General features: G+C 44.6%; 1 protein-coding gene across 2 annotated transcripts in view; it reads left to right on the plus strand.

The window, feature by feature from the left end:
- The window catches only part of HECTD4 (HECT domain E3 ubiquitin protein ligase 4), a 253112-nt gene that overhangs the window by 142631 nt on the left and 84261 nt on the right, over positions 1-26220 (plus strand). For both annotated transcript variants that reach the window (XM_040346168.1, XM_040346177.1), the window contains exons 34-42: positions 315-499; positions 852-1005; positions 3689-3969; positions 4376-4565; positions 5336-5417; positions 15057-15259; positions 15343-15478; positions 15829-16011; positions 25283-25447. In XM_040346168.1, the coding sequence (XP_040202102.1) occupies positions 315-499; positions 852-1005; positions 3689-3969; positions 4376-4565; positions 5336-5417; positions 15057-15259; positions 15343-15478; positions 15829-16011; positions 25283-25447 (1579 nt within the window). The remainder of the gene's footprint in view (positions 1-314; positions 500-851; positions 1006-3688; positions 3970-4375; positions 4566-5335; positions 5418-15056; positions 15260-15342; positions 15479-15828; positions 16012-25282; positions 25448-26220) is intronic.

Here is a 26220-nt window from a genome sequence, read left to right on the forward strand (position 1 = left end):
GAGTGTTGAAGGGTGCGAATTGGCTCCCCCTCTCTCTGTAGCTAAGGTCCCCTGGTGCATTATATTCTATATGGAAGCAGTTCTATTGTATGCACAGACATGAAAAGTTGCATGACACAATTCAGGAAGGCTGGGATTATGACAGCCGATGTGTTGAGCACAGAAGCTATGGGTACATTGCATAGAGTTGTAAGGCTTATCAGAATGACACCAGCATTTCTGAAAGCTTTGGGTCACAGTACCTTATTTTAAGAAAAGTAGCTCCTTTTACTTCCTTGTAACACTCTGCTTTATTTTGTTTGTCCCCTTGGAAGGAGTGAAGAAAAATGTCTGGTCCGCAGTGGATTGGTTCAGCTTATGGATAGGTTATGTAGCTTGAGCAACCAGGCAGAGTCGAGCTCAAGTGAGAAACAGACCAAGAAACAAAAAGTGGCAACCATGGCATGGGCAGCCTTCCAGGTCCTGGCAAACAGATGTGTGGAATGGGAGAAGGAAGAAGGTTAGTACAGTTAATATGTGGTGTTCTAGTGTTGAAACAGTTGAACCTTGTGCATGATATTGGGCACTGCATGTGCCAAGTTTTATATGGGCCGAATCTCGATATTATAAATAATAAACTATGTCCTCCCTGGTGTCATCAGCAGTTGTGTACAGGTATGCACAAACAAGTACAGGCATTAGTAGTGACAGTTACCTAAAGTAGTAAATGTGCATTTCATGTGGTTTTCTTTGCTAGTAAAGGCTGTCGGTACTATATATAAAAAAAAATATTCTTAATAATGGCATTGGGTATGATATTTATTTTGGTGTTCACAGTTTTTTTATTTAATTATTTACTGTGAATTTTGAAGGTGGTTCTACAGAGGCGGTCCATTCAGGTTTGGCTCGACAGGTGTCCACTCTCCTTACCAACCATTTGGCAAGAGCTACAGAGTGCTGTGGAAATCAAGCTGCTGGAAATGATGCCCTCCAAGATGTTCTTAGTCTACTAAATGATCTGTCTAGGTAAATTTATGAGTCCTCCACTGTTCTTTGCCTTAAGACCTAAATTAAAGAGAACCTATAATGGAAAAATATAAAACAATGTTATTTTGATAGTCTGGCAGAGCAGTTTACAAATGGATTTTTAAACATTTTATTTATATATATATATATATATATATATATATATATATATATATATATATATATATATATATATATATATATATATATATACATGTTTTTCCTTTTTTACCTATTTAAAGGCTTTTTTTTTGCTGTGGCTGATTGTGTTTGTGCAGTTCAACTTTAGTTGTGATTTCTGCCGGGTACACACGAGCCAAAAATGGTCAGTTCGGCAGAAACCAGACGACGTTCAGCCCCCGCTGTCTATTCGACAAGCTGGTTTCACCGCCATCTTCTGTCGAATGGCATGCTGGAAAACCAGCATCCAGTCAGCATTCAATCAGCACTGGCTGCCAGCAACGACCAGTATGTTTTAGTGGGGGAATTGTCTAACAGGGGGCTTCACTAACATCGCTTATGTTAGTACAGTGATCAGTCTGTTTTTTTTTTTTTTCCCTGTTCAGACTGCTGGGTTAAATTAAACATAAAAGGGAGCTGCGGTGGCTCAACGCGATTGGCACTGCGCTGACAAGCCATTCACCTCTGCAGCTAGAGGTTCGGATCCCGGTCTCGGCTTCATGTGAATTGAGTTTGGTGGTCTCAGCCCGGCTCCCGGTGGGTGTGCTATGCAAGGTAAGCCTGTGCTTAGTACGCCCACCCCCCTCCCACAAAAACCACCACACCTACACACGCACTCTAAATTGGGTTAACACACGCACTTTGACCACACGGTCTCTAAAGAGAGGCGAAGGACTAATGGGGCTGGTTGAGCGGGCTAATCCTCTCACTCCCTTATAGGGAGTCCCTCTGCCCCGTTGGGCTTCAAAGCGGAGCAGGTAGGGTGGGCTGTGTGGGAGGACCCCCTCACACACCTGCCATTGCCACCCGGGGCATGGAGAAAGGTGGCAGATTGCCTCTGGGGGAGGCCTGCCTACTCCCAACTCCTGCAGTCCAGCTCCTCTCTCGAGTACACGCACAAAATACACCAAAAAAAAAAAAAAAAAAATTAAACATAAAAACGTGTAGTGTGTACTAGGCTTTAGGGTACTTGCACACTGTGCTGATGTATGAACATTAGATATTCCTGGCTGGAAAAAACGCAAGGTCTTAATAGCACTTGCACATATTGGCACGTAGGCATAAAACTTTGTCTAGCTTTATTTTATCCAAAGGAGTGTGGCGTATGCATGTTAAACTACTGACTGGCAATGCAGATTTTTGTATTTTTATGTTGTGCATGTTTTCACGCCAACTGTATGTGTACAGACACTTTTGAAAACAATGGTCTGCTTTTAAATCTGTAAAAAAAAAAAAACATGTATGCCTAAAATCACTGGGCCGGATTCAGATACATTGCAGTATCTGTCGGTGCGGCGTAACGTATCTCGGATACGGTACGCCGCCGTAACTTAGGGCGCAAGTTTCGTATGCAGAAAGAACTTGCGCCCTTAGTTACGACGGCGTAACGTGTTTTATGTAAATTCACTGTGACCCCGCGTATTTGACGTATTTTACGAACGGCGCATGCGCCGTTCGTGAAAAAATCCCAGTGCGCATGCTCGAAATTACGCCGCAAGTCGTCATTGCTTTAGAAGTGAACGTAACTTCCGTACAGCCCTATTCGCAAACGACGTAAAGTTTTCAAAACTCGACACGGGAACGACGTCCATACTTAACATTAGCTACGCCTCATATAGCAGGGGTAACTTTTCGCCGAAAAAAGCCTAACGTAAACGACGTAAAAAATTGCGCCGGCCGGACGTACGTTTCTGAATCGGCGTACCGAATTAGCATATTCATTGTGTAACTATACGGAAGCGCCACCTAGCGGCCAGCGTAAATATGCAGCCCAAGATATGACAGTGTAAGACACTTACACCGGTCGGATCTTAGGGAAATCTATGCGTAACGCATTCTCTGAATCAGTCGCATAGATACGACCCCGCACACTCAGAGATACGCCGTCGTATCTCCTTTCTGAATCTGGCCCACTGTGTATTTAGGCCAGCAGTGTATCTCATGCACTAGCCTGAGTCGGGCATTATTTTTTAATTCCCACCCCCACTCCTTTTCTGAAGTCATGTGGTTACTTCTATGGATTTTGACTGGATGTTGGTGATCATAGCAGAATTTAGTGTAAGAAATACACATGACAAAATGCATGTTGACAAGGGGAGTGTAAAGGTGGGCGGGGAGTCTACTGACATCACGACTCCACCCACCGAGCTCCAGACCCACCCACAGAATCTGCAGTTTTTTAGTTCTCATAACAGACAGAGGGGAGACATTTGACAGGTAAGGATACATGCAGGAGGCATGTATAGCCTTATAGATCAGCACTATGGCAGTAGTTTAGAAAGGATGAGAGTGGCTTTACATCCACTTTAAGGTTATTTGGATCTGTAATGATTTTACTGTAACAGAGAATAATTTACATACAGATGTTTGTTTTTTGACACACATACCTTATTGTGCTTTAAAAATGTTAATGTATGCGAATCCGTTTATGATTTAAGCAGTTATATCTAGCAGATTTTTCTTGCTTTTTATTTTTTTAAATACTGTGCTTCCTTTCACCCAGGAGTCAGATAGGGAAGGCAATACTTAGCCAACCAGCTTGTGTGTCCAAGCTTCTTTCACTACTTTTGGATCAGCGTCCTTCACCCAAACTTGTTCTTATCATCCTTCAACTGTGCCGGGCTGCCCTGCCACTCATGAGTGTGGAGGATTGTGAAAACGTGGAGCTTCCTCCATGGAGCTACTCTGTGCCGTCACTGAATAGTGAGCAGGAAGATCCCAGTGACCCGGCCTCTAAGATTGCATCCTTGCTTCTGGCTAAGCTGGCCGATTATGTGGTTCCAGGTAAATATGCTCATTCTTTACTTTTTGGAATAATGTCAAACACAAACCATCCCAAGTACTTATTTTGCAATCCATTTTGGCTGGCTTTTCTACGTGTATACAAATGCGCACATATACGAATACTTAGATGACCTGCCAGTCATATGTGATCAGTTATCAATTTAATTTGTTGCTTCAACAGCACACTCCCTGGCATAAAGGGTAAAAATGTCAGTGTCATTTAGGGCAATAGCAGGAATGCCTGTACCTTGTGTTTTGTACTATAATTTCTAGATGGTATTGCATACAGCTCCAGGTAAAGCGGGAAAAACAAACAAAAAAAAAAACAGCAAATTAATTTTGCATTGAGATTGTTAACCAGTGTAATGATTTTGACGGCAGACACCAGGATTACTTTCTATTATAGGATGTCAGACGGTTCTTTCCCCCACTGCCTCTGAGCCAGATAGCAGTTTGTCTAAAGCTAGTCCAAAAAACTCCCAGAAGGGCGACAAGGATTCTGGGGAGGAGAGTGAAGCTGTGGATGGCAAACTGTCCATTTTTATCCACAAACGTGAAGACCAGTCATCTCACGAAGTTCTGCAGCCTTTGCTCAGGTAATGCAAGGAGTCCCATGAATGTTTTTTTTCTACTTTTGCAAAATAAATATATTTAAAGTGGTTGTAAACCCTTACATATACAATATCCAGTGACGTGACTGAATTCAGGTGATACATAGAGATGAAACAAATCCGCCTACATATATTGTACTTGTTTATCTGTAGTCTTCTTTTCTTTGCATTCATTTAAAATTTAGAATTTTAAAGCTTGTCTGAGGTGTCAGAAAAAAGGGTCGGCGAGCTGGTTACACTATGCAGAGCTCAGTGAGGTGAGCTTTGACAGCTGATTGAAGGGAATGGGCACTCCCCCTTCATGCAGCGCACAAGAACAGAGCTGAGGCTGTCAATTAGCTGGAGCTCCCTCCCCTGTCACCATTTTTCTCTTGGTGTCAGGAAAACTTGTTAGAAGTGACTCATGCGGAGAGCAGAAATAAAACTTGGTTCTCTTATTTGAGACAAGTACACACTTTAGAGCAGTGATGGGGAATCTTGGCATCCCAGATGTTTTGGAACTACATTTCCCATGATGCTCAGGCTACACTGCAGAGTGCATGAGCATCATGGGAAATGTAGTTCCAAAACATCTGGGGTGCCAAGGTTCCCCACCACTGCTTTAGAGGAATATGCTTTGTTCGTATTTATTGTCTGATGTTTACAACCACTTTAATTTTGATATTCTTTTTGTGTTTTTGGAATCTGCATGCTTAGCAAAGTTCTATTTTATGCAGTATTTTTTCTAAAGTCTGCAATATTATTTTATTTTATAGTAGCTCAGAAGGGCGACCATTTCGTCTTGGCACTGGGGCCAACATGGAGAAAGTTGTGAAGATGGATCGAGATATGACCAAAGTTTGTATTTGTGTTTTTCTAATAAAAATGATTGTGTGTGTTTAAACAATGTGAGAACTATAGGGGTGCACATTTCTTTATCGTACATCACGGGACACAGAGCTGCATATTCATTACTATGTGGGTTATAGAGTCTACCTTCAGGTGATGGACACTGGTGTAATCAATTAAACAGGAAGTTCCCTCCCTATATAACCCCTCCCCTACTGGGAGTTCCTCAGTTTTTTCATCAGTGTCTAAGGTGTTGGTCACGAGTTAACATGTGCTCTTAGGAGCTCCACTGGATGTAAAAAGCCTCCATAAATCCGGATCCGTCCAAGGTGCTTCATAGCCAAAGTGGACGGTACCCGGGCCTCGGTACGAAGAACGAGGTTTAGCCTATAATGCCTCTCTGCGGAGAGCTGGATCCTGGGTTCCAGAACTTTGTGCCTTCTAAGGACCAAATGTTTTTTCTGCTGCCAGGGTGCTATATAGGTCCAGGGGTGTGGTGTTCCTGCCATGGACCCCGGTCCCTGAAGGTCTAGGACTATACCCACGGTGAAGGGGGAAGATTGGGCCTCTTGCTTGGCAATACCCTGCAGCGTGGAAAGGTAAGAGAGGGACCTACGGGACTTGGTTCGACAGTAGGTCTTCTGTAGGGGACTATAGGTCTCGCCTATATTATGTTTTTATGCATGGGCAATGTAAACCACAATGTCTTTTGAGACGGGATGGCTCAGGGCACCCATATACCTCCCCTAGCCGGCATGTAGCCTGGGCCACTATGTCTGTTCAGACAGGATGGCTGTAGTACCCATATATCTCCCCTTGAAGGGGCTGGTACATAAAAAAAAAAAAAAAAAAAATGCCCTTAATCCTATGCAAAGCATTGTCTTCCATGAGTAGCTGCAAGTCTTATCTGTTTTTCCACTACTATGGGCAGTAAAAGACATGCCTGATGTTTTCGCTTACCATGCTTTCCAAAGACGGAAGCTTAAGTGTTAGCTGGTCTATTGTGCGTCCCACTTCCTCAGCTTCAGGCTCTACCATGTCGCACATGCTCACCGGCTCAGTGCAGTCGCAGAGAGGGCTCTTCAAAAAGGCCCAGACGTCAGAGCTCTGTAAAGCTAGGGGGACACAAACGCAAGCACCTTGTGTGAGTTGGATACAGATTCATCTAAGACGCCTACTCCGCATCTAGTGACACTAGTGACACTACTGGTCACACAAGGGTTCTTGTCCGCACAGTAGTGCTTAAAATGCATAAGATGTTGATCGCATGGAAGATGCTGAATCGCATAAGGATGCATGATTACTTTAAAGTTGTACATGGCGGCCTAATTAAGCAATACAGGATTCCTTGTGTTTGCATAGAAATACGTGTCTGCATGGGTTCATGTTGCACATTGTTGCATAACACGTTTATATCGCATGCTTGCTTGCAAGATGCTTGTTCCAGAGCACACATGCTATATGCATGTTTTTCTTAAAACATATTTATATGAATTCATGCTTCCAGGAACACACGCTGCCATGTACACACACTTCCATTGAGGCATATGGCTTTAACACTTGCCACATACACACATGGGGAGCCAGTTGCATATGTGTTTATTTACTTGGGTCTGCAGAGGTTGTCTGCGTTTCGCAGGGGAACAGCACTATCTCCAGTTGGTGGTCTTGCCCTTTTGGGTTAGCCTCCGTGCCTGGGTTGTCAGGGTGCTAGGGCCCTCCTCTAGCAGGTCTGTAGGCCCAGGGTATAGCAGTAATGGCATACCGAAGCAAACTCCTGCTGTTGGGTCAGTCAGCAGCATGGCTGGACCTAAGGGTGTCCAGCATGGTCAAGTATCTGGAACTCTAAAGATACATTCTTTCATTTGACAAGAAGCTGGGTATGTTTGGCACAGTCCAAAAAGGAGAGTTTTTTTTTGGCCTCAGACAAGACCATCGCTATAAGAAAACTGGTCTATGTGGTCACGGCAAGGAACAGTTCCTTACTTTTGGCCTTTTGATTAAGGCACTAGGGAAGATGCTGGCTTCATTCAAGACAGTTCCCTATACTAACTTTTATTCAGGGCTGTTATAAACAGTATTTTGTCGGCCTAGAAAGAGTGGATCTTGACCTAGCATTATCCAAAGAACCCGGTCCCAGAGATATGCTGGAATTCCTCTTGGTGATTCTTAACTAAAAGGGTTTGCCAGGTCAGGAAGAGACCATGGCCCAGGGGAAGTAGTCAAGCTCCAAGGGAGCCTTATCTGTCAGCTAGAGCTACCGATGGAGCATCTGGCTTAGGGGCCTGAACGTTCAGGTGGCAGGTTGGTTCTGTCAGAGTACAATCAGACTATGCCATACTAGTGATTTACTTAATTTACCAAGGAGGAGCTTGTGCCTTGCCTATTGGCATTCGTCATTTCATGAAATGCAGAATTGGCAGGCGATTCGCTGGAGCCGTCAACAAGTGTCTCCGGGAGAATGACCTCTACACCCCGACTGTTTTCCTGACCAAATGTCACAGAAATAGTACCCTGTACATAAGATGTATTGGTGTCCAGGCTCAACAAGAGATTGAACAGCTTGGGGTCAAGGATAAAGGATCCACCCGCATGCGGGGCAGATGTGTTTTTAATCCGAGGGGGGGACCAGTTGTCACTGGTTGTGTCTCTCCCCCCAGTGCCGCGACTTTTGTGGCTTCTATGCAACATTTAGAGGAGAACGGAAGCTGGCCTGATTACTCCGGCATAACCCTGACGACCTCTCGGTGCAGGAACAGTAAGGGTGGTAGTAGAGGACCCACAGTCCCTTACATCTTGTCCAGGCCTACTTTGCAGGGGGTATTACATTCTGCCTTGCAACAGGTGAATTAATGGTCTGGCTATTATAGACCACATTCTCGAGGATCGGGGCTTTCAGAATCAGCGGCAATTCCCTTGATTCATACAAGAGAGCTGGCCTCCAGGACCAGATAGCCTACGGTCTGGAAGGCCCAGGTTCCTGGTGTGAAACCAGATGGTGACATCCGTGGAAGTTTGTCAAAGGTAAAATTCCTGCCTTCCTACATTTGGAAAGGAGACGGAGCTAGCCTTAAGTTATATCAAGGATCCGATCTCGGCCTTGCTTCCAAAGGTCGATTACTTCACACTCTTTGGTCCGGGCTGTTATGCACGTCACCCCTTGTATAAGTCCACCAGTTAGGTCGCCCTTGTGCTCGGAGGATTGGCTCTAGTTTTGTCGGCTTACAGGGTCAGCTCCTTGGGCCGATGCACCATATTTCCCTTCATCCTTTAACAAGGGAATTGGTGTTCTTGGTTGTGGTAGCCTCCAAGAGTTTCAGTATTGGCAACTTTCTTGGTATAGAGCCATACTCAATTATTCTTACAAGTAGAGTGATTTTCATCCTCACCCAACCTTATTTACTAGAAGGATCTAGTATTCATTTGAATCTAGATATTCTTACCTTCCCTTTTTTCAAAACCTTGTTTCACGGAAGGAAAGGTTATTGCTTTTCTCTCAATTGAGATGAGAGCAGTTAATACCTATCTGAAGGTTTCAGATATAGAAAGCTGACTTTTTTATTGGGCTGCCAGAAGACCCTAGATGGGCAGGCAGTGTTCAGGTCAGCTATTAAAATGGTTACACTCTCTCTCTCGTTGGAGTAAGAAGGGTCTAGGCCTATCTGAAGCGGCTGCTCGGATACGGAAAACTGATGTTGTTGCGCTACCAGGAGGCCCCAGGAAAGGGCAGGCAGCGTCTAAAATCAACTGTTTTTAACCACTTGAGATCCGCGCTATAGACGAAATACGTCCGCAGCGCGGCTCTCAAGTGCCAAGTGGCCGTTTAAAAACGGCCTTTATGTGCATTACCCGCGCGCGCCACTGGGTGGCGCGCGGCGGGTAAAAACTGTCCCGACGCATCGCCGAAGACCCGATGCGTGTACCTGGCGGCCGCGATGTCCGCCGGGTACACGCGATCGTCGGTGACACGGTAGGTGACAGCAGGAACGTGGAGCTCTGTGTGTAAACACAGAGCTCCACGTGCTGTGAGAGGAGAGGAGACCGATCTGTGTCTCTTGTACATAGAGACACAGCATCGGTCCCCTCCCCCAGTCACCCCCCTCCCCCCCCACAGTTATAACACACCCAGGCTACACAGTTAACCCCTTCCTCACCCCCTAGTGTTAACCCCTTCACTGCCAGTCACATTTATACAGTAATTAGTGCATTTTTATATCACTGATCGCCGTATAAATGTGAATGGCGCCAAATTTGTGTCAAAAGTGTCCGATACGTCCGCCGCAATATCCCAGTCCCAATAAAAATCGCAGATCGCCGCCATTACTAGTAAAAAAAAAAATAATAAAAAAAATCATAATTCTGTTCCCCATTTTGTAGGCGCTATAACTTTTGCGCAAACCAGTCGCTTATTGTGATTTTTTTTTTTTTTTTACAAAAATACGTCGAAAAATACGTATCGGCCTTAACTGATAAAAAAAATAGTTTTTTAAAAAAAAATTGGGATATTTATTATAGCAACAAGTAAAAAAAAAATATTTTTTTTTTTAAATTGTTGCTCTTTTTTTGTTTATAGCGCAAAAAATAAAAACCGCAGAGGTGATCAAATACCACCAAAAGAAAGCTCTATTTGTGGGGAAAAAAGGACGCCAATTTTGTTTGGGAGCCACGTCGCACGACCGCGCAATTGTCAGTTAAAGCGACGCAGTGCCGGACGCTGAGATTTCGCCTGGGAACGAAGGGGGTTTATGTGCCCAGTAAGCAAGTGGTTAAGGTTGATTCATCAGGTTATTATTCAGGCTTGTGGTTAGAGTAGGATTCCCCCTGTTTTTTTGTGGGGGTGCTCCCTACCAGGATGGTAAGCGCTTTATGCGCAATGCATTTCCAAGCCTTTATGACGCAGATTTTCAAGGCCGCAACTTGGTCATCTGTGCTTACGTTCACTAACTCCTATCAGGTGAACATAAGACGGCAAGAGGATGCAGCTTTTTGGCGCAGTATGCTGCAGGCAGCATTATAGGTCCTCACGTCTGATGGCGGTCTGCGTTGTTGGTGTCTCCCTCCCCTCAGTAAGCATTGCTTTGGGACATCCCACATAGTAATGAATATGCAGCTCTGTGTCCCGTGATGTACGATAAAGAAAATAGGATTTTTATAACAGCTTACCTGTAAAATCCTTTTCTTGGAGTACATCACGGGACACAGAGCTCCCACCCCTCTTGTTTGGGGATATTGGGACACTTATTGCTTTGCTACAAAAACTGAGGAACTCCCAGTAGGGGAGGGGTTATATAGGGAGGGAACTTCCTGTTTAATTGATTACACCAGTGTCCATCACCTGAAGGTAGACTCTATAACCCACATAGTAATGAATATGCAGCTCTGTGTCCCGTGATGTACTCCAAGAAAAGGATTTTACAGGTAAGCTGTTATAAAAATCCTATTTTTTTGCACACTAGTGTAAGTTTTAAAGAATACTATGCAAAAAACAAATGGACAAGTGTGCAGTAAAGTTTTTGCCTCTGGAGTTTATCCGTCATGGGTTTAAATCAGGTGGTGAGAAGGCACCATATCTCCTCCTCACCACCTATCAACGCACGCGCAGATCGTTTTTCAGAGAAGCAGCACTTAAGTGAGCCCTTAGTTGCGTTTAGCAGCGGCACCTTGGGGCTTGTTCACACGTAAAGTTGGGGGAGTAAAGCGACAGGATGTAATAGAAGTCTATGGCTAAGCGCAGTCCACTGGAAAGCTGCAGGTACACTGCATCCACTATGTGGGTAAACCGCAGCACATCAGTGTGTTGCTTCACACTTGCCTGAAGAGCTTTAATTTCCTGTTGCTGGCACCACTCTAGAGACGGCTACCTGGCATAAGAGGTGAGTGAGTGAGAAACTTATATAGCGCAACACATGCAAACTGAATCGCCTCAGGGCGATGGTGGAGTGCAGTTGGTATGCAGTTGGTATCACTCCACATGGGACAGGATCCGGCACTACATTGGCTTATGCGGCTTTTGCTCCCTACTACAGCTCTAACGTTACGAGTAATCTCTGCATTACACTCTATTTGATGCTTTGGAATGGCAAGTCCGCAAACCCAGACCGAGATCTACCAGTCGCATGTCTGCGATCTACAGGTTGCTGACTCTGCTCTACAAACAGGTTAGCAGTGGCAGCTCCCAAGTTTCCATTTGGGCTGCTCTTCATCCTTGCACTTCTTAATTGCCTTAGTAGGCCCTGCACAGAAATGGGCCATCTTACCACTTTATTGCCAGCTGTGTTTTTTTTTTTTTTTTCTTTTTTTAACCACTTCCCTACCGGCCCATAGTAAAATGACGTCCACAAAGAACCTCTGCCGTTCAGAGTGGACGTCATATGACGTCCTGGGCTTTGTGGGGGGATATCTGAATGATGCCTGCAGCTAGAGGCATCATTCAGATATCCTTCTAAACTGCCGGCGATTCTGCACAACGTAATAACGATCATAGCGGCGGTTCCGCCGCTAGATCGTTCTTACAGGCGGCGGGATGGGACATCCTCCCGCCGCCATCCGGTGCTTCTCCGGGTTCTCCCGTGCCATCGGGGGCCCGGAGAACGAATCGTCCGGCGCTCGCAGGAAGCATAGAGATGACTGGTGACCAGATGGTCACCAGTCATCTCTATGACCGTCGGAGGACCCGGGCGCGATGTGATGACGTCACGCCCGGGTCCCCGTAAGTAAACAAAGCCGCGACTGCGGCTGCTAAGCAACAGCAAGCATGAGATCGGTGAATTTTTTTCACCGATTTCATGCTTTCAGGCCTGGAGGAGAGATGCGGGGTCTTATTGACCCCGCATCTCTCCATAAAGAGTACCTGTCACACACATTCCTATTACAAGGGATGTTTACATTCCTTGTAATAGGAATAAAAGTGATCAAAAAAAAAAAAAAAGTGTAAAAAAAGAAATAAATATATATAAAAAAAAAAAGAAATAAAATGTATTTTTTTAACGCCCCTCTCCCCGGTAGCTTGCGCGCAGAAGCGAACGCACACGCAAGTCCCGCCGACATATGTAAACGCCGTTTAAACCACATATGTGAGGTATCGCCGCGTGCGTTAGAGTGCCAGCAACAATTCTAGCACTAGATCTCCTCTGTAAATCTAAACTGGTAACCTGTAAAAAATTTCAAATCGTTGCCTATGGAGATTTTTAAGTACCGAAGTTTGGCGCCATTCCATGAGTGTGCGCAATTTTAAAGCGTGACATGTTAGGTATCTATTTACTCGGTGTAACATCATCTTTCCTATTTTACAAAAAAATTGGGCTAACTTTACTGTTTTTTAATTTTTTTAATTCATGAAACAATTTTTTTCCAAAACAAAGGCGTTTGAAAAATTATTGCGCAAATACCGTGCAAGATAAAAGGTTTCAATGACCGTCGTTTTATTCCCTAGGGTGTCTGCTAAAAAAACATATATAATGTTTGGGGGTTCTGCGTAATTTTCTAGCAAAAAAATTATGATTTGTACATGTAGGAGAGAAGTGCCAGAATAGGCCTGGTATGGAAGTGTGTATAACTGCCCTGTATGGAAGTGGTTAAAGACTAGAGTGGCTCTGGGCATATGTTCTATTATCTCCTTGTCAGCTCTTACCTTGGCTTTCGAAATTGGCACTACACCCATAGCTGCTAAGTGCAGCAAGAGCTGAACACAAGCTTGTGGAACCACAGGTGTCGGCTGACCTACAGCAGTAAAAGATGGTCACTGTTCAGAAGACCCTGTTCCTCGTGGTGATGATAATTGTCTGATAAAACCTTTAAGATCCTTCAATGCTTTTTTTCAGCTCTTGGCAAATTAATCTGTGTATCAATCGATACGAGGTCAGGTGCTTTCAGACAATGAATGGTACCCACTCCCAGTTCCAGAAGGATCAAAACAAAGAGAATGTTAAAGCTGTGAATTTGTTGCTGCACTGAAGTGTACAGGCTGCACTGAAGTGTACAGGCTGCACTGAAGTGTACAGGCTGCACTGAAGTGTACAGGCTGCACTGAAGTGTACAGGCTGCACTGAAGTGTACAGGCTGCACTGAAGTGTACAGGCTGCACTGAAGTGTACAGGCTGCACAGCTCATACAGTTCTTGATAAAGGTAATACATGGCTGGTGGCTACAGTAAACCTTGGATTGCGAGTATTATTCGTTCCAGAAACATGCTTGTAATCCAAAGCACTTGCATATCAAAGCAAACTTCTCCATAAGAAATAATGGAAACTCAAATGATTCGTTCACAACCATTTATGCATAGGTCCTTTAAGTTTATAGTCCAAATAAAAAGATTATGGCAGATTAATAGGTTGTGTAACCATAAAATGTGAATCCATAAGGGGATTAGAAGCAAAATTAGAGCTACAAGAGTATTATAGAGAAGAGAGGCGCCTCTAAGTGTAGCAATATGATTACATTTAATGAAGGTACAATATTTAGCAACTCACATGGTTGATGATTAAAAATGGCACATCTAAGTATGCCGGCATCTGGGGGAAAGCTGTCCACACAGACCATCCCCCACTCCCCCGGCTCTCACCACTGTCGGTCTGTAATTGTGACTTGGAAGACTACCCTGCAGTAGAGCGATCTGAAAGCGAGGTTTAAAGCGCTCGTGGAGTTGAGAATGGAAGGAATGACATTGATGGCGGTGAGGAGGATGGTCTATGTGGACAGCATTACCCCTGATACCTGCATACTTAGATGTGCCTGTTTTAATCATCAACCATATGAGTTGCTCAATGTTGTACCTTCATTAAATGGAACCATATTGCTACATTTAGAGGCGCCTCTCTTCTCTTTCATACTCAGTTGTGACATGACGCTACTTGTATGTCAAGACATCGCTTGTATGTCAAGTCAAAATTTAATTTAATTTAGCTTGTCTTGCAAAATGCTCTCAAACCAAGGTTTTACTGTATATGTGATTCGATGATTGGATCCTTTCACGGTTTACCTGCAGTATTTGGAGAGGGATACCCTGGCTTCCTGTGTTTAATGATTACATGCTCATTTATCATTACCTTCTGGTAAGCAGATTGGATTCACTTGGGTGTGGTGTGCTTATCCTTACACACTGAAGCTGGTGAAGGGTCCTTCACATTCTTTATTCCTTTATTGAACTGTCATGTGAAATTTAAGCGCTGCATTTTGGACTATTATTTTTATTGTTTGATCAACGAATGCATATCCCTCAGGCTGCTTTCAAATATCAATGCTATTATATTTAGCGCAGATGCCCACCTACCTCTTTTTGACAATTGTTGTGAATAATTGACACATTGTTGAAAAACTTACCGTAAGCCAAGATCTTAGGGGGTAAAATAGAACTTTAGCCAGCCATAGACGGTTCGAATTTCGTCCGGTTCCTTCAAACCATGTACGGGCAGGCTAAATGTAACCAAGTTGATGGATCAACTTGGGTACAACCAGTCTGTTGGATTTTACATGCGATTTATTGCTGTTTTCTCTTGAGGGAATCAAGTGGTTGCAGGAAAGAAAATCGCTCCGTCTATGGCCAGCCTTACTGTGAAGGCCTGTGTTTTCCTTGACAAAAGTGTCTTCTTTGTATATATTTGATTAACGTTTTCTAATTACATGTAATGTCTCTCTCTGGCTTTCCTACAGAGTGGCTGCTGTGAAGTTATCACTGAGGAGACTTCTGCTGCTTTACGGAAAGCCAACAAATGGGCCCAATCTGGTTTAATTGTAAGCGTTGGGCCACCAGTGGAGACTGTGAGTCCTGAAATTGCTAGTGGCCTTTCTACTGGAGACAAAAAGAAAACTGCCCAAACCTCAATCTGCAGAGAGAGGAATTCAGATCTTGCCAGGTACAGAGCCTGCTTGCATTAAATAGCAATTATTTATTTGCTGTTTTTTAAAATGTTTTAATTATGTTTTTTTATTTTTTTAGAACTGATCCTGTGCGTCCTTTCATCAGTGGACATGTTGCAAACAGTATGGCTGCAGAAGTGATTGCTTTACTCCACAGTTTGCTGATGGCCCCAGAGTCCAATGCAGCACAGATATGGACAACAACTGCAGAAAAGGTAAAAAAAAAAAAAAAAAAAAAGACATCCACTTGGTAATCTGTGTTTTTAAAAACATCTTCAGTTATTGACAAGCTAAGTTATTAATGTATGTATTGTGGTTAGTGCTACTGCTTTGGCTTAGTTGCAGGAACCGTACTTGTTGGTTAACCCTTGACTTAAACGGAAGGAAGGCCCTTGATTTCATTCAGCAGAATGTATAGTGCAATTCTGTGTGTGTTTTATATATATATTGGCCTAGTTATTAATAGTCGAGATGTGAAATATTTTTTTTTCCATTCTGTATTTTGCCCTGGATTTTTCTATAGTTTATTTAGCACTAAATGTTAGTGTTTATTTTGTTTCTACAGGTTTTGTCCCGTGCCCTAATGCATATCCCTCAGCTGGGCAAGCATGCCGAGAGTATCCTGGAGAATGGTAGTGGGAGCAACAGAAAACTGGCCAAGTTGCAGGGCATAGCTAGACAAGCTGTAGCAGCTCTCTGTGCCCTTGGAGGGTTCAAGGAGACTATTAAAATAGGTTCCGAGGTTCAGGTAACGTGGTTTGCATTTTACAAGTAACATTTCAGCATTAAAACAAGGACTTTTGTAACAGTGTCCAGACATGATGTGTTGTTCACAATTATATATACTGAGTGGATATACAAAGTCTACACACCCCTGTTAAAATGTTAGGTTGCTGTGATGTAAAAAAAAAATTAGACAAAGATAAATAATTTCAGAACCTTTTCCACCTTTTAATGAGACCTATAAACTGTACTACTGAAATCTTTTAGGTGGAGGGAAGTAAAAATAAAATATGGTTGCATGTGTGTGCACACCCTTAATCTAGTACTTTGTTGAAGCACCTTTTCAATTTAATACAGCATTGTCTTTTTGGGTACGAGTCTAAAAACAGTCCAAATCTGGTCAGATTGCGAGGACATCTCCCGTGCACAGCCCTCTTAAGATCACCACACAGATTTTCAATGGGATTCAGGTCTGGGCTCTGGCTGGGCCATTCCAAAACTGTAATCTTCTGGTGAAGCCATTCCTTTTTTTGATTTTGGATGTATGCTTTGGGTCGTTGTCATGCTGAAAGATGAAGTTCCTCTTCATGTTTAGCTTTCTAGCAGAAGAATGAAGGTTTTGTGACAATATTGACTGGTATTTGGAACTGTTCATAATTCCCTCTACCTTGACTAAGGCCCCTGTTCCAGCTGAAGAAAAACAGCCCCAAAGCATGATGCTGCCACCACCATGCTTCACTGTGGGTATGGTGTTCTTTTGGTGATGTGCAGTGTTGTTTTTGCACCAAACATATCTTTTGGAATTATAGCCAAAAAGTTCAACCTTGGTTTCATCAGACCACAACACATTTTCCCACATGCTTTTGGGAGACTCAGATGTGTTTTCTTTATCGTACATCACGGGACACAGAGCGGCATATTCATTACTATATGGGTTATATGGAGTACCTTCAGGTGTTGACACTGGCAATCTTCAAACAGGAAATGCCCCTCCCTATATAACCCCCTCCCATAGGAGGAGTACCTCAGTTTTTACGCCAGTGTCTTAGGTGTTAGTCATGGTTTAGCTTGCCTCCGCATCCTTGGGATTAGGTGAGCTAACCGGTTCTGTCCAAAAAAGCCTCAGCGCTAAAGTGGTCAGTAACCGGACCCCAAACCCTTGGGGTATAGCCCATAATGCTTTTCTTTTTAGAGAGCTGGACCCTGGGCCCAGAACTTAGAAACCTTTGGGTGCCTAATGTTTCTGTTGCCAGAGTGCTATATGGGCCCAGGACAGTGGATCCTTCATAGGAACCCAGGGCCTGAAGGTCTAGACATCCCCACCGAGATGGGGGAAGATTGGGCCTCTTGCTTGGCAAAGTCCTGCGGCATGGAGCAGGTAAGTGAGGGGAAAACTTGCGGAACTTGGTTCTTAGCAGGTTTTTTCTGGGGGGTCACAGGGGACATGCCTAAAGTTATGCACTGCATCTGGCAAACTAGTCACATATCATAAAGATAGGATGGCTCTATATGTATTATTCCCCATAAAATGTGACCTCCCTTGTAGTGTTGGAAAAGCATTGAGTGGGGCCTGTGTGATATAAAAGTATATGTGTGTGTCAGAGAGCTATGCTTACCTGCAAGCCTCCAGGCGATGCTCCATTCAGTCTTCCTCCTCAGAGCTCCATTCAGTCTTCCTCCGCTGACCTCCTCGTGGTTCCAGGCTGCAGGCTGCAGTTTGCTGGAGCAGAGAGGTCCCTTCCTCCCAACCCCACCCCCCCCTGTCGGGAGGGGCATTTCCTGTTTGAGATTGCTGGGGGGGAAGGGCGGGTCAGTGGCTTAAGGAAGGGGCGGCCCTTCCTTGTTTGTTCCATATAGCTCATTCAATACTTTGGAACTGGGGAGGAAAGACCAGAACGGCAAGCACGGGGCGCCGAGGACACACAGTGGCCAGAAAGAATATTGCAGTCTTCAGAAAGACTGTTTTCAAGCCTAGGAATAGGCTGTTTCTTTTCCATCTCATAGTTTTTCTAGCAATACTACTCAGGGGGACAGAATGTTTTTTCTTTCCTAGATTTGAAAAAAAAAAGATTTTTTTTTGAAAAAAAAAAAAAAAAAGTGTCATCTAGGGGAGAGGAAGCATTTTTTATCCCCCAAACAGGTGTTTGGGCATTTAACTATTTATAAGTCCCAGGTACCAATAAGTAGCAGGTGTACCTCGGTATTGTACCATGGCATCAAAAAACAAGGGTACAAGAGGTGGGGATTCCCCCAGAGAGTCTGAGGTCTCGGACAAAGCTATGCCGCTGCTTTCCCCACAGGGAGCCTTGGGGCCATCGGGATCTGGGGCTGGAGCTGACGCGAGTCAGTCCAACCCTAAGATGGTCACCGAGAAGGTATTACTCACCTCTTTAAAAGAGATGCAGAAAAGCATGGGAAAAATGATAGCCGCAGCTATGCGGGGCAGTAAGCGGAATAGATCTCCGTCGCCCGAGCGCGGACCCTCAGAGGAGGAGGTCCTTTCCTCAGGGGAATTGGACGACCTCTTGGACAAGGACCAAGTAGGTTCAGGGATCGAGGATCCGGATACAGAGGAGTCTGGGGCAGTCTCCCTGAGGGAGAGCTGGTGGATTCAAGGATTGTCGGACTTGGTCCATAAGGCATTCAACTTGCCAGTACCAGATCTCCAGGTATCGACGGTTTCAGCTTTGGGCTCACTGAGGGCGCCTCAAAGCAATGCTGTGTTTCCGATCCATCCTCTATTAGAGGGAGTTTTGTTCCAAGATTGGAACAAGCCAGATAAGATCTTCTTACCACCTAAAAGATTCTCTGTCCTATATCCTATGGAAGATAAATTTTCCAAAAGATGGGCTACTCCTGCAGTGGACGCAGCCATCTCATGTGTTAACAAATCGTTAACATGCCCTGTAGAAAACATACAGGTGTTCAAGGATCCAGTTGATAAGCGCTTGGAAGCACTACTTAAGAACTCCTTCACTGCTGCAGGGGCAGTAGTACAGCCAGCTGTGGCCGCGATTGGGGTTGCTCAAGCATTATCGGATCAATTTAAGCAGATGCTTAAACTTATTCCTGCTCAGCAGGCAGAAGTATTTTCGGATGTCCCTAAGGCCATATGTTTTACGGTAGACGCAATCAAGGATTCTATCCAGCAAGCGTCACGTTTATCGTTATCCCTTATCCATATGAGAAGACTCTTATGGTTAAAAAGCTGGGAGGCTGAGCCCCCATGCAAGAAGCTCCTGGTAGGGTTCCCCTTCCATGGAGGACGACTCTTCGGAGAAGACCTAGATAAATACATTCAGACCATTTCAAATGGCAAGAGTACTCTCTTGCCAACTAAGAAGAAGGTTCAGGGGCCTGCGTTTAAACGACAGTATTCCCCTGGGCAGGGGCCCTCTAATACTAAGCAGTATCGACGGCCTCCTGCAAAAGCAAGCTTCGGCTTCAACAGCAGATCACAAGGACAGGCTGTTAGAGGCAAAAGGCAGTGGTTTCGCAAACCAGCAAAACCAGCCCCCAAGCCAACCTTATGAAGGGGCGCCCCCACCCACGAAGGTGGGGGGAAGGCTGCGACTCTTTTCAGAGATTTGGGAAGCCAGCATTCCCGACGAGTGGGTACGGTCTTCCGTGGCCACAGGCTACAAACTAGATTTCCTAAGGTTTCCTCCTCCTCATTTCCAGGAGTCGAGGATTCCAAACGATCCGGAGAAGGGAGCCGCATTAAGATCGGCATTAGATCATCTACTTTCCCAGGAAGTAATAGTAGAGGTACCAGTCCTGGAACAGGGGCTAGGTTTCTACTCCAACCTATTCATCATCCCGAAGTCCAATGGAGATGTCAGGCCAATTTTGGACCTAAAGATGGTAAATACATACCTAAAGATCCGCTCATTTCGGATGGAATCCGTGCGGTCAGCAGCTACCACACTCCAAAAGGACGACTTCATGGCGTCCATAGACATAAAGGATGCCTACCTTCATCTTCCAATTTATCAGCCACATCAAAAATATCTACGCTTCATGGTGGCTTTGCGTCACTTCCAATTCGTGGCGCTTCCCTTCGGGTTGGCTACGGCCCCCCGGGTGTTCACGAAGGTCCTAGCTCCAATCCTAGCCAAACTAAGGATCCAAGGGGTCACGATCCTAGCATACCTGGACGACCTCCTAGTCATAGATCACTCGTCTCCTGGCTTGGAGCGAGCAGTGGCCCTCACGGTCCAATACCTCGAGAGGTTCGGCTGGGTCCTAAATCGAGAAAAGTCAGCTTTCCTGCCCACAAGGCAGTTGGAATATCTCGGCATGAGATTAGACACAGAACAACAAAGTGTTTCTACCTCTGAGGAAGGTCAAAGCCATCAAGGAATTAATCCTACTGGTTCTAAGCAAGAAGGAACCGACTATTCGCCTATGTATGAGGTTACTAGGCAAGATGGTGGCCACATTCGAGGCGGTACCATACGCCCAGAGCCACACTCGCATCCTGCAGGCAGCCATCCTGTCAGCATGGAGCAGAAGGCCACAGGCCTTGGATATCTCGTTTGCCGCTCTCATCAATAGTCCGACAAAGTCTGTGTTGGTGGTTAGACCCTCAGAATCTACTGAAGGGGAAGTCTTTCAGCCCAGTGGCTTGGAAGATAGTGACCACAGACGCCAGCCTGATGGGCTGGGGAGCAATTTTGGATGGTTGCACTCGCCAAAGTACTTGGGCAACGCCAGAGAAGCAGTTGCCCATCAACATCTTGGAGCTCAGAGCTGCTCGACTAGCCCTCAGGGCTTGGACGTCAAAATTGCAGGGGTTCCCGGTGAGAATTCAATCAGACAATGCCACGGCCGTGGCATACATAAATCACCAAGGGGGAACCAGGAGTCAAGCCGCTCAGAGAGAGGTGAGCTTGATTCTCCTATGGGCAGAGGCTCATGTGCCCTGCATATCGGCAATATTCATTCCAGGAGTGGACAACTTTCAGGCGGACTTCTTAAGCCGCCAGACTCTATTGCCGGGGGAATGGTCTCTGCATCCACAAACCTTTCAAGCACTCTGCCAAAGATGGGGAGTGCCGGACGTGGATATCATGGCATCGAGACTCAACAAGAAACTAGACAGGTTCATGTCCCGCTCAAGGGATCCGATGGCCTGCGGAACCGATGCGTTGGTTTGCCCTTGGCATCAGTTCAAACTTCTTTATGCGTTTCCCCCGCTCCAGTTACTACCCCGCCTGCTGCGCAGGATCCGGGTGGAGCACATACCAGTCATCCTGGTAGCTCCAGCATGGCCCAGAAGGGCATGGTACTCACTAATCTTAAGGATGGTAGTGGGAGACCCTTGGACTCTTCCTCTACGGCCAGACCTGCTATCGCAAGGTCCGATCCTCCACCCTGCCTTACGGCATCTAAATTTGACGGCCTGGAAGCTAAATCCCTGATTCTCAGGGGTAGAGGTCTGTCTCAGAAAGTAATCTCTACCCTAATCAGAGCCAGGAAACCGGTCTCTAGGGTGATTTATTACAGGGTCTGGAAGGCCTATGTAGGCTGGTGTGAGTCCAAGCGATGGCTTTCTCGCAAATTCACCATTGATAGAGTTTTAAGTTTTCTCCAGCTAGGAGTGGATAAAGGATTGGCATTAAGCACAATCAAAGGACAGATTTCTGCTCTGTCAGTGTGGTTTCAGCGGCCGCTGGCCACCCACTCGCTGGTTAAGACCTTCCTTCAAGGGGTCTTACGTATTAAACCTCCAGTTAAATCCCCGCTTTGCCCGTGGGATTTAAACCTTGTTCTGTCAAGTTTACAGAAACAACCGTTTGAGCCGTTGGCTGAAATTCCTTTGGTTTTACTGACAAGGAAGTTAGTATTTTTGGTCGCCATAGTTTCCGCAAGAAGAGTATCGGAACTGGCGGCCTTATCCTGTAAGGAACCATATCTTATTTTTCACAAGGACAGGGTCGTTCTCCGCCCTCATCCTTCCTTCCTACCGAAGGTTGTATCCAGTTTTCATTTGAACCAGGATTTGGTATTACCATCCTTCTTCCCTAAACCTACTTCCAGAAAGGAAGGGTTGCTGCATACCTTGGATATCGTCAGGGCCATGAAGGCCTATCTTAAAGCTACAAAGAAGATCCGGAAAACAGATGTGCTGTTCATATTACCGGATGGGCCCAAGAAGGGGCAGGCAGCTGCAAAGTCCACCATTTCTAGGTGGATTAAGCAATTAATCACTCAGGCCTACGGCTTGAAAGGGTTGCCTCCTCCAGTATCATTAAAGGCTCATTCTACTAGGGCCATGGGCGCCTCCTGGGCAGCACACCACCAGATCTCTATGGCTCAAGTTTGCAAGGCGGCAACCTGGTCTTCTGTCCACACGTTTACAAAATTCTACCAGTTGGACGTAAGAAGGAGGTCTGATACAGCCTTTGGGCAGGCAGTGCTGCAGGCTGCAGTTTGAGACCCTCGGATTCCGGGGGCTCCTCTTTTTTGAGTTAAATTTAAAATTTAAGATTATTTTTCTCAACTAAGTTGGATTTATTATGATTTGAGTATTTCTCCAAATTAAATCCTTTTGTCTTGGAGATGTTCTCCCTCCCCTCATTGTGAGCATTGCTTTGGGACATCCCATATAGTAATGAATATGCCGCTCTGTGTCCCGTGATGTACGATAAAGAAAAAGGGATTTTTAATACAGCTTACCTGTAAAATCCTTTTCTTGGAGTACATCACGGGACACAGAGCTCCCACCCCTCTTTTTTGGGGACCATTTTGGGAGGCATACTGCTTGCTACAAAACTGAGGTACTCCTCCTATGGGAGGGGGTTATATAGGGAGGGGCATTTCCTGTTTGAAGATTGCCAGTGTCAACACCTGAAGGTACTCCATATAACCCATATAGTAATGAATATGCCGCTCTGTGTCCCGTGATGTACTCCAAGAAAAGGATTTTACAGGTAAGCTGTATTAAAAATCCCTTTTTTGCAAAAGTTAGCCGACTTGGATGTTTTTCATAGTAAGAAAAGGCTTCCATCTTGCCACTCTACCCCATAGCCCAGACATATGAAGAATACAGGAGATTGTTGTCGCATGTACCACACAGCCAGTACTTGCCAGAGATTCCTGTAGCTCCTTCCTGCAGCTCCATGGTATATCTAATGCCTAGGAAATTCTTTTTGTACCCTTCTCCTGACTGATACCTTTTAACAATGAGATCCCGCTGATGCTTTGGAAGCTCTCTGCAGATCATAGCTTTTGCTGTAGGATGCGACTAAGAAAATGTCAGAAAAGACCTACTAGAACAGCAAAACTTTATTTGAGGTTAATTAGAGGTACTTCAAATGATGGCAGGTGTGTAAAGAGTCCTATTTTACATGAGTTTGAGATTGCTTAATTCTGAACACAGCTTCATCCCTAGTTATAAGAGGGTGCACACATTTATGCAACCACATTATTTGAGTTTATTTTTACTGTGTTTTTCAACAGTTGTACAGTTTATAGGTCACATTGAAGGTGTGAAAAAGTTCTGAAATTACTTATCCTTTGTCTAATTTTTTAAATCACAAAAACCTGACATGTTAGTTTATTATATACATATATTATATGCTTTTTTTTATTTTTTTTTATGTAGGGGGACTAATTTTTTTTAACATGAAGTGGGCGGTCTTCCTTGAAAATGTACTCAGCAGCAGTAATTTACAGCTGCTTAATAAATGGACACCTTGCATGTATCGGTGGATTTCTGGTACTATAATCTCGCTATATATCGCAAGATTACAGTAACAGGTGGCTTCTCCACAGTTCAAAGCATTTTGTAGATCGCTTCATCTTCAAAAGGAGAAATCTCCTCTGAGAATGCCTAAGAACTCAGCAGCAGATATTTTCCACTGCTTGATAAACGGACACCTGAGCTTGCCAGTAAATGGCTGTGCAGCGGGGGCGTGTCAGGACAAGTCTGATCATTGGAGGAGAGTACACCGAGTTCCCAGCGCAGCTAAAGAACTGACCACAATGTGCTCTCCTGCTTAGTGTGGAAAGCAGGGGGATGGCAGGAACACCAGGGATTTCACACAAAGGAAGCGATACAAAGAGAACGGATTATTTCTTATAGAAGTATAGGACCTTTCACTTCTGAGAAACGCACGGTATCGTGCGGAGTCCCTCAAGGATCCCCCCTGTCGCCGGTGTTATTCAACATCTATCTTCGCCCTCTTTTTGAGATTATTAGCAGTCAAAAACTGCTCTACCACTCATATGCAGACGACACGCAACTATATTTCCGCATTTGCAATAAAAAGGATCATCACCTCAATCTAGAGACATGCCTCTCTTTGATAGAGGACTGGATGACAAAGAGTTATCTTAAACTCAACGGAGAGAAAACAGAACTTCTCCTGTTTCATGCCAAGCGTATGAATCAACCTACAACAACTTGGACCCCCCCACCCATTCTGGGCAAAATCATCACCCCTAGCGCCAAAGTCAAAAGTCTCGGGGTCATCTTTGACTCTCACATGACATTGGACGCACAAATAGGGTCAGTAGTCAGCGGATCTCACCATCTGCTGCGCCTACTACGCAGACTTACTCCTTTTATTCCCAAGGAAGACATAGCGGTCGTGGTGGGAGCTATTGTAAACTCAAGATTGGACTATGCAAATGCCCTTTACCTCGGACTCCCCAAGTACCAAATCGCTCGTCTACAAGTCGTTCAAAATACGGCCGCTAGACTTGTGACTGGGAAAAAACCTTGGGAATCAATCTCACCTTCACTGAGAGCCCTTCACTGGTTACCAGTAAAAGACAGAATCACTTTTAAAGCACTCTGTCTAACGCATAGATGTATCTATGGGAATGCTCCCCATTATCTATGCGAAAAAATAAAAGCTCATAAACCCAATCGCGTTCTGTGTTCCACCAATCAAAATTTCCTCCAGATACCCAAAGCCAGATACAAGTCCAAAGGAGAAAGGAGATTCGCGGTCCAAGGGCCTAGACTATGGAACGCTTTACCAACCAGCATTCGGTTGGAGGAGAATCACTTGGCATTCAGGAGAAAGATCAAGACTCATCTCTTTTGATACCAAAGGAGACAGGAACAACAAGCGCCCAGAGGCGATTAAATTCGCATGTGCTGCGCTATATAAGTTTTCATTCATTCATTCATGATACCGCAGGAACATATGAATATGAAGTGTTGGGGTTAACAAACACTTTTTTTAATGTAAAGGAAAGTGTTCATTTCTGATATTCTATTTTCTGCTTGTGGTTGCCTGCCAGCCTCCATTTAGATTGTATTTATCCTTATTTTCAATTAGGTGCTTGGTAACGGAATTTCTGGGAGTATTGGAGTGGTTGTATCTATAAATGAACAGGAGGGTATTGCAACTGTGAAATTTCCATCCCTAGATTTTAGAAAATCCTCAAAGGCCTCAGACACGCTGGCAATCCCATTGTTTAGGCTCAGCGTTCCTCGCTCTGAGGTAAGGATTGTCTTCATAGTAAATGTACATTGTTGTGGCACATTTTGTCTGTGTATTATTTTTATATTTATGTCTGTTTTTATTTGCACGTGTGTATAGCTACTTTGCTGTGGTGAAGGTTAAGGTCACCAATACGTAAAGATGTTTGATTAGGCAAAGTGCAAAAAGCAATAGGAAATAAACACAATTTTTATTAAATGCTGTGGTTTAGTGTACACTAAAAAGGCCATCCCCCTTCATAGGGACCGTTGTACATTTGGTGGAATCAATTGATCTTTTCAAAGAAATTTCTTGAATACAGCATGTAGCATCAGCAGATAAACACACTAACAGTAGTCTCATCTTTAGCACCGACTTGGAGCTCGACACCCCTTCCCTTTTAAGTGGAAAAGTGAGAATTAGGCCTCGTACACACGATCAGTCCATCCGATGAAACCGGTCTGAAGGACAGTTGTCTTAGGTTAACCGATAAAGCTGACTGATGGTCCGTCACGCGTACACACCATAGGTTAAATAACCGATCGTGTCAGAACAAGGCCGTGCTGAAAAAAGCGAAGTTCAATGCTTCAAGCATGCGTCGACTTGATTCTGAGCATGCGCAGGTTTTTAACCAATGGTTTTGCATACCAACGATCGGTTTTGACCTATCGGTTAGCAAACCATCGGTTAAATTTTAAAGCAAGTTTGCTTTTTTTTAACCAAAGGTTAAACAACCTATGGGGCCCACACGCGATCGGTTTTGACCAATGAAAACGGTCCGTCAGACCGTTCTC

The sequence above is a fragment of the Rana temporaria genome, chromosome 1 (assembly GCF_905171775.1).
Source record: "Rana temporaria chromosome 1, aRanTem1.1, whole genome shotgun sequence".
Lineage (NCBI taxonomy): Eukaryota > Metazoa > Chordata > Amphibia > Anura > Ranidae > Rana > Rana temporaria.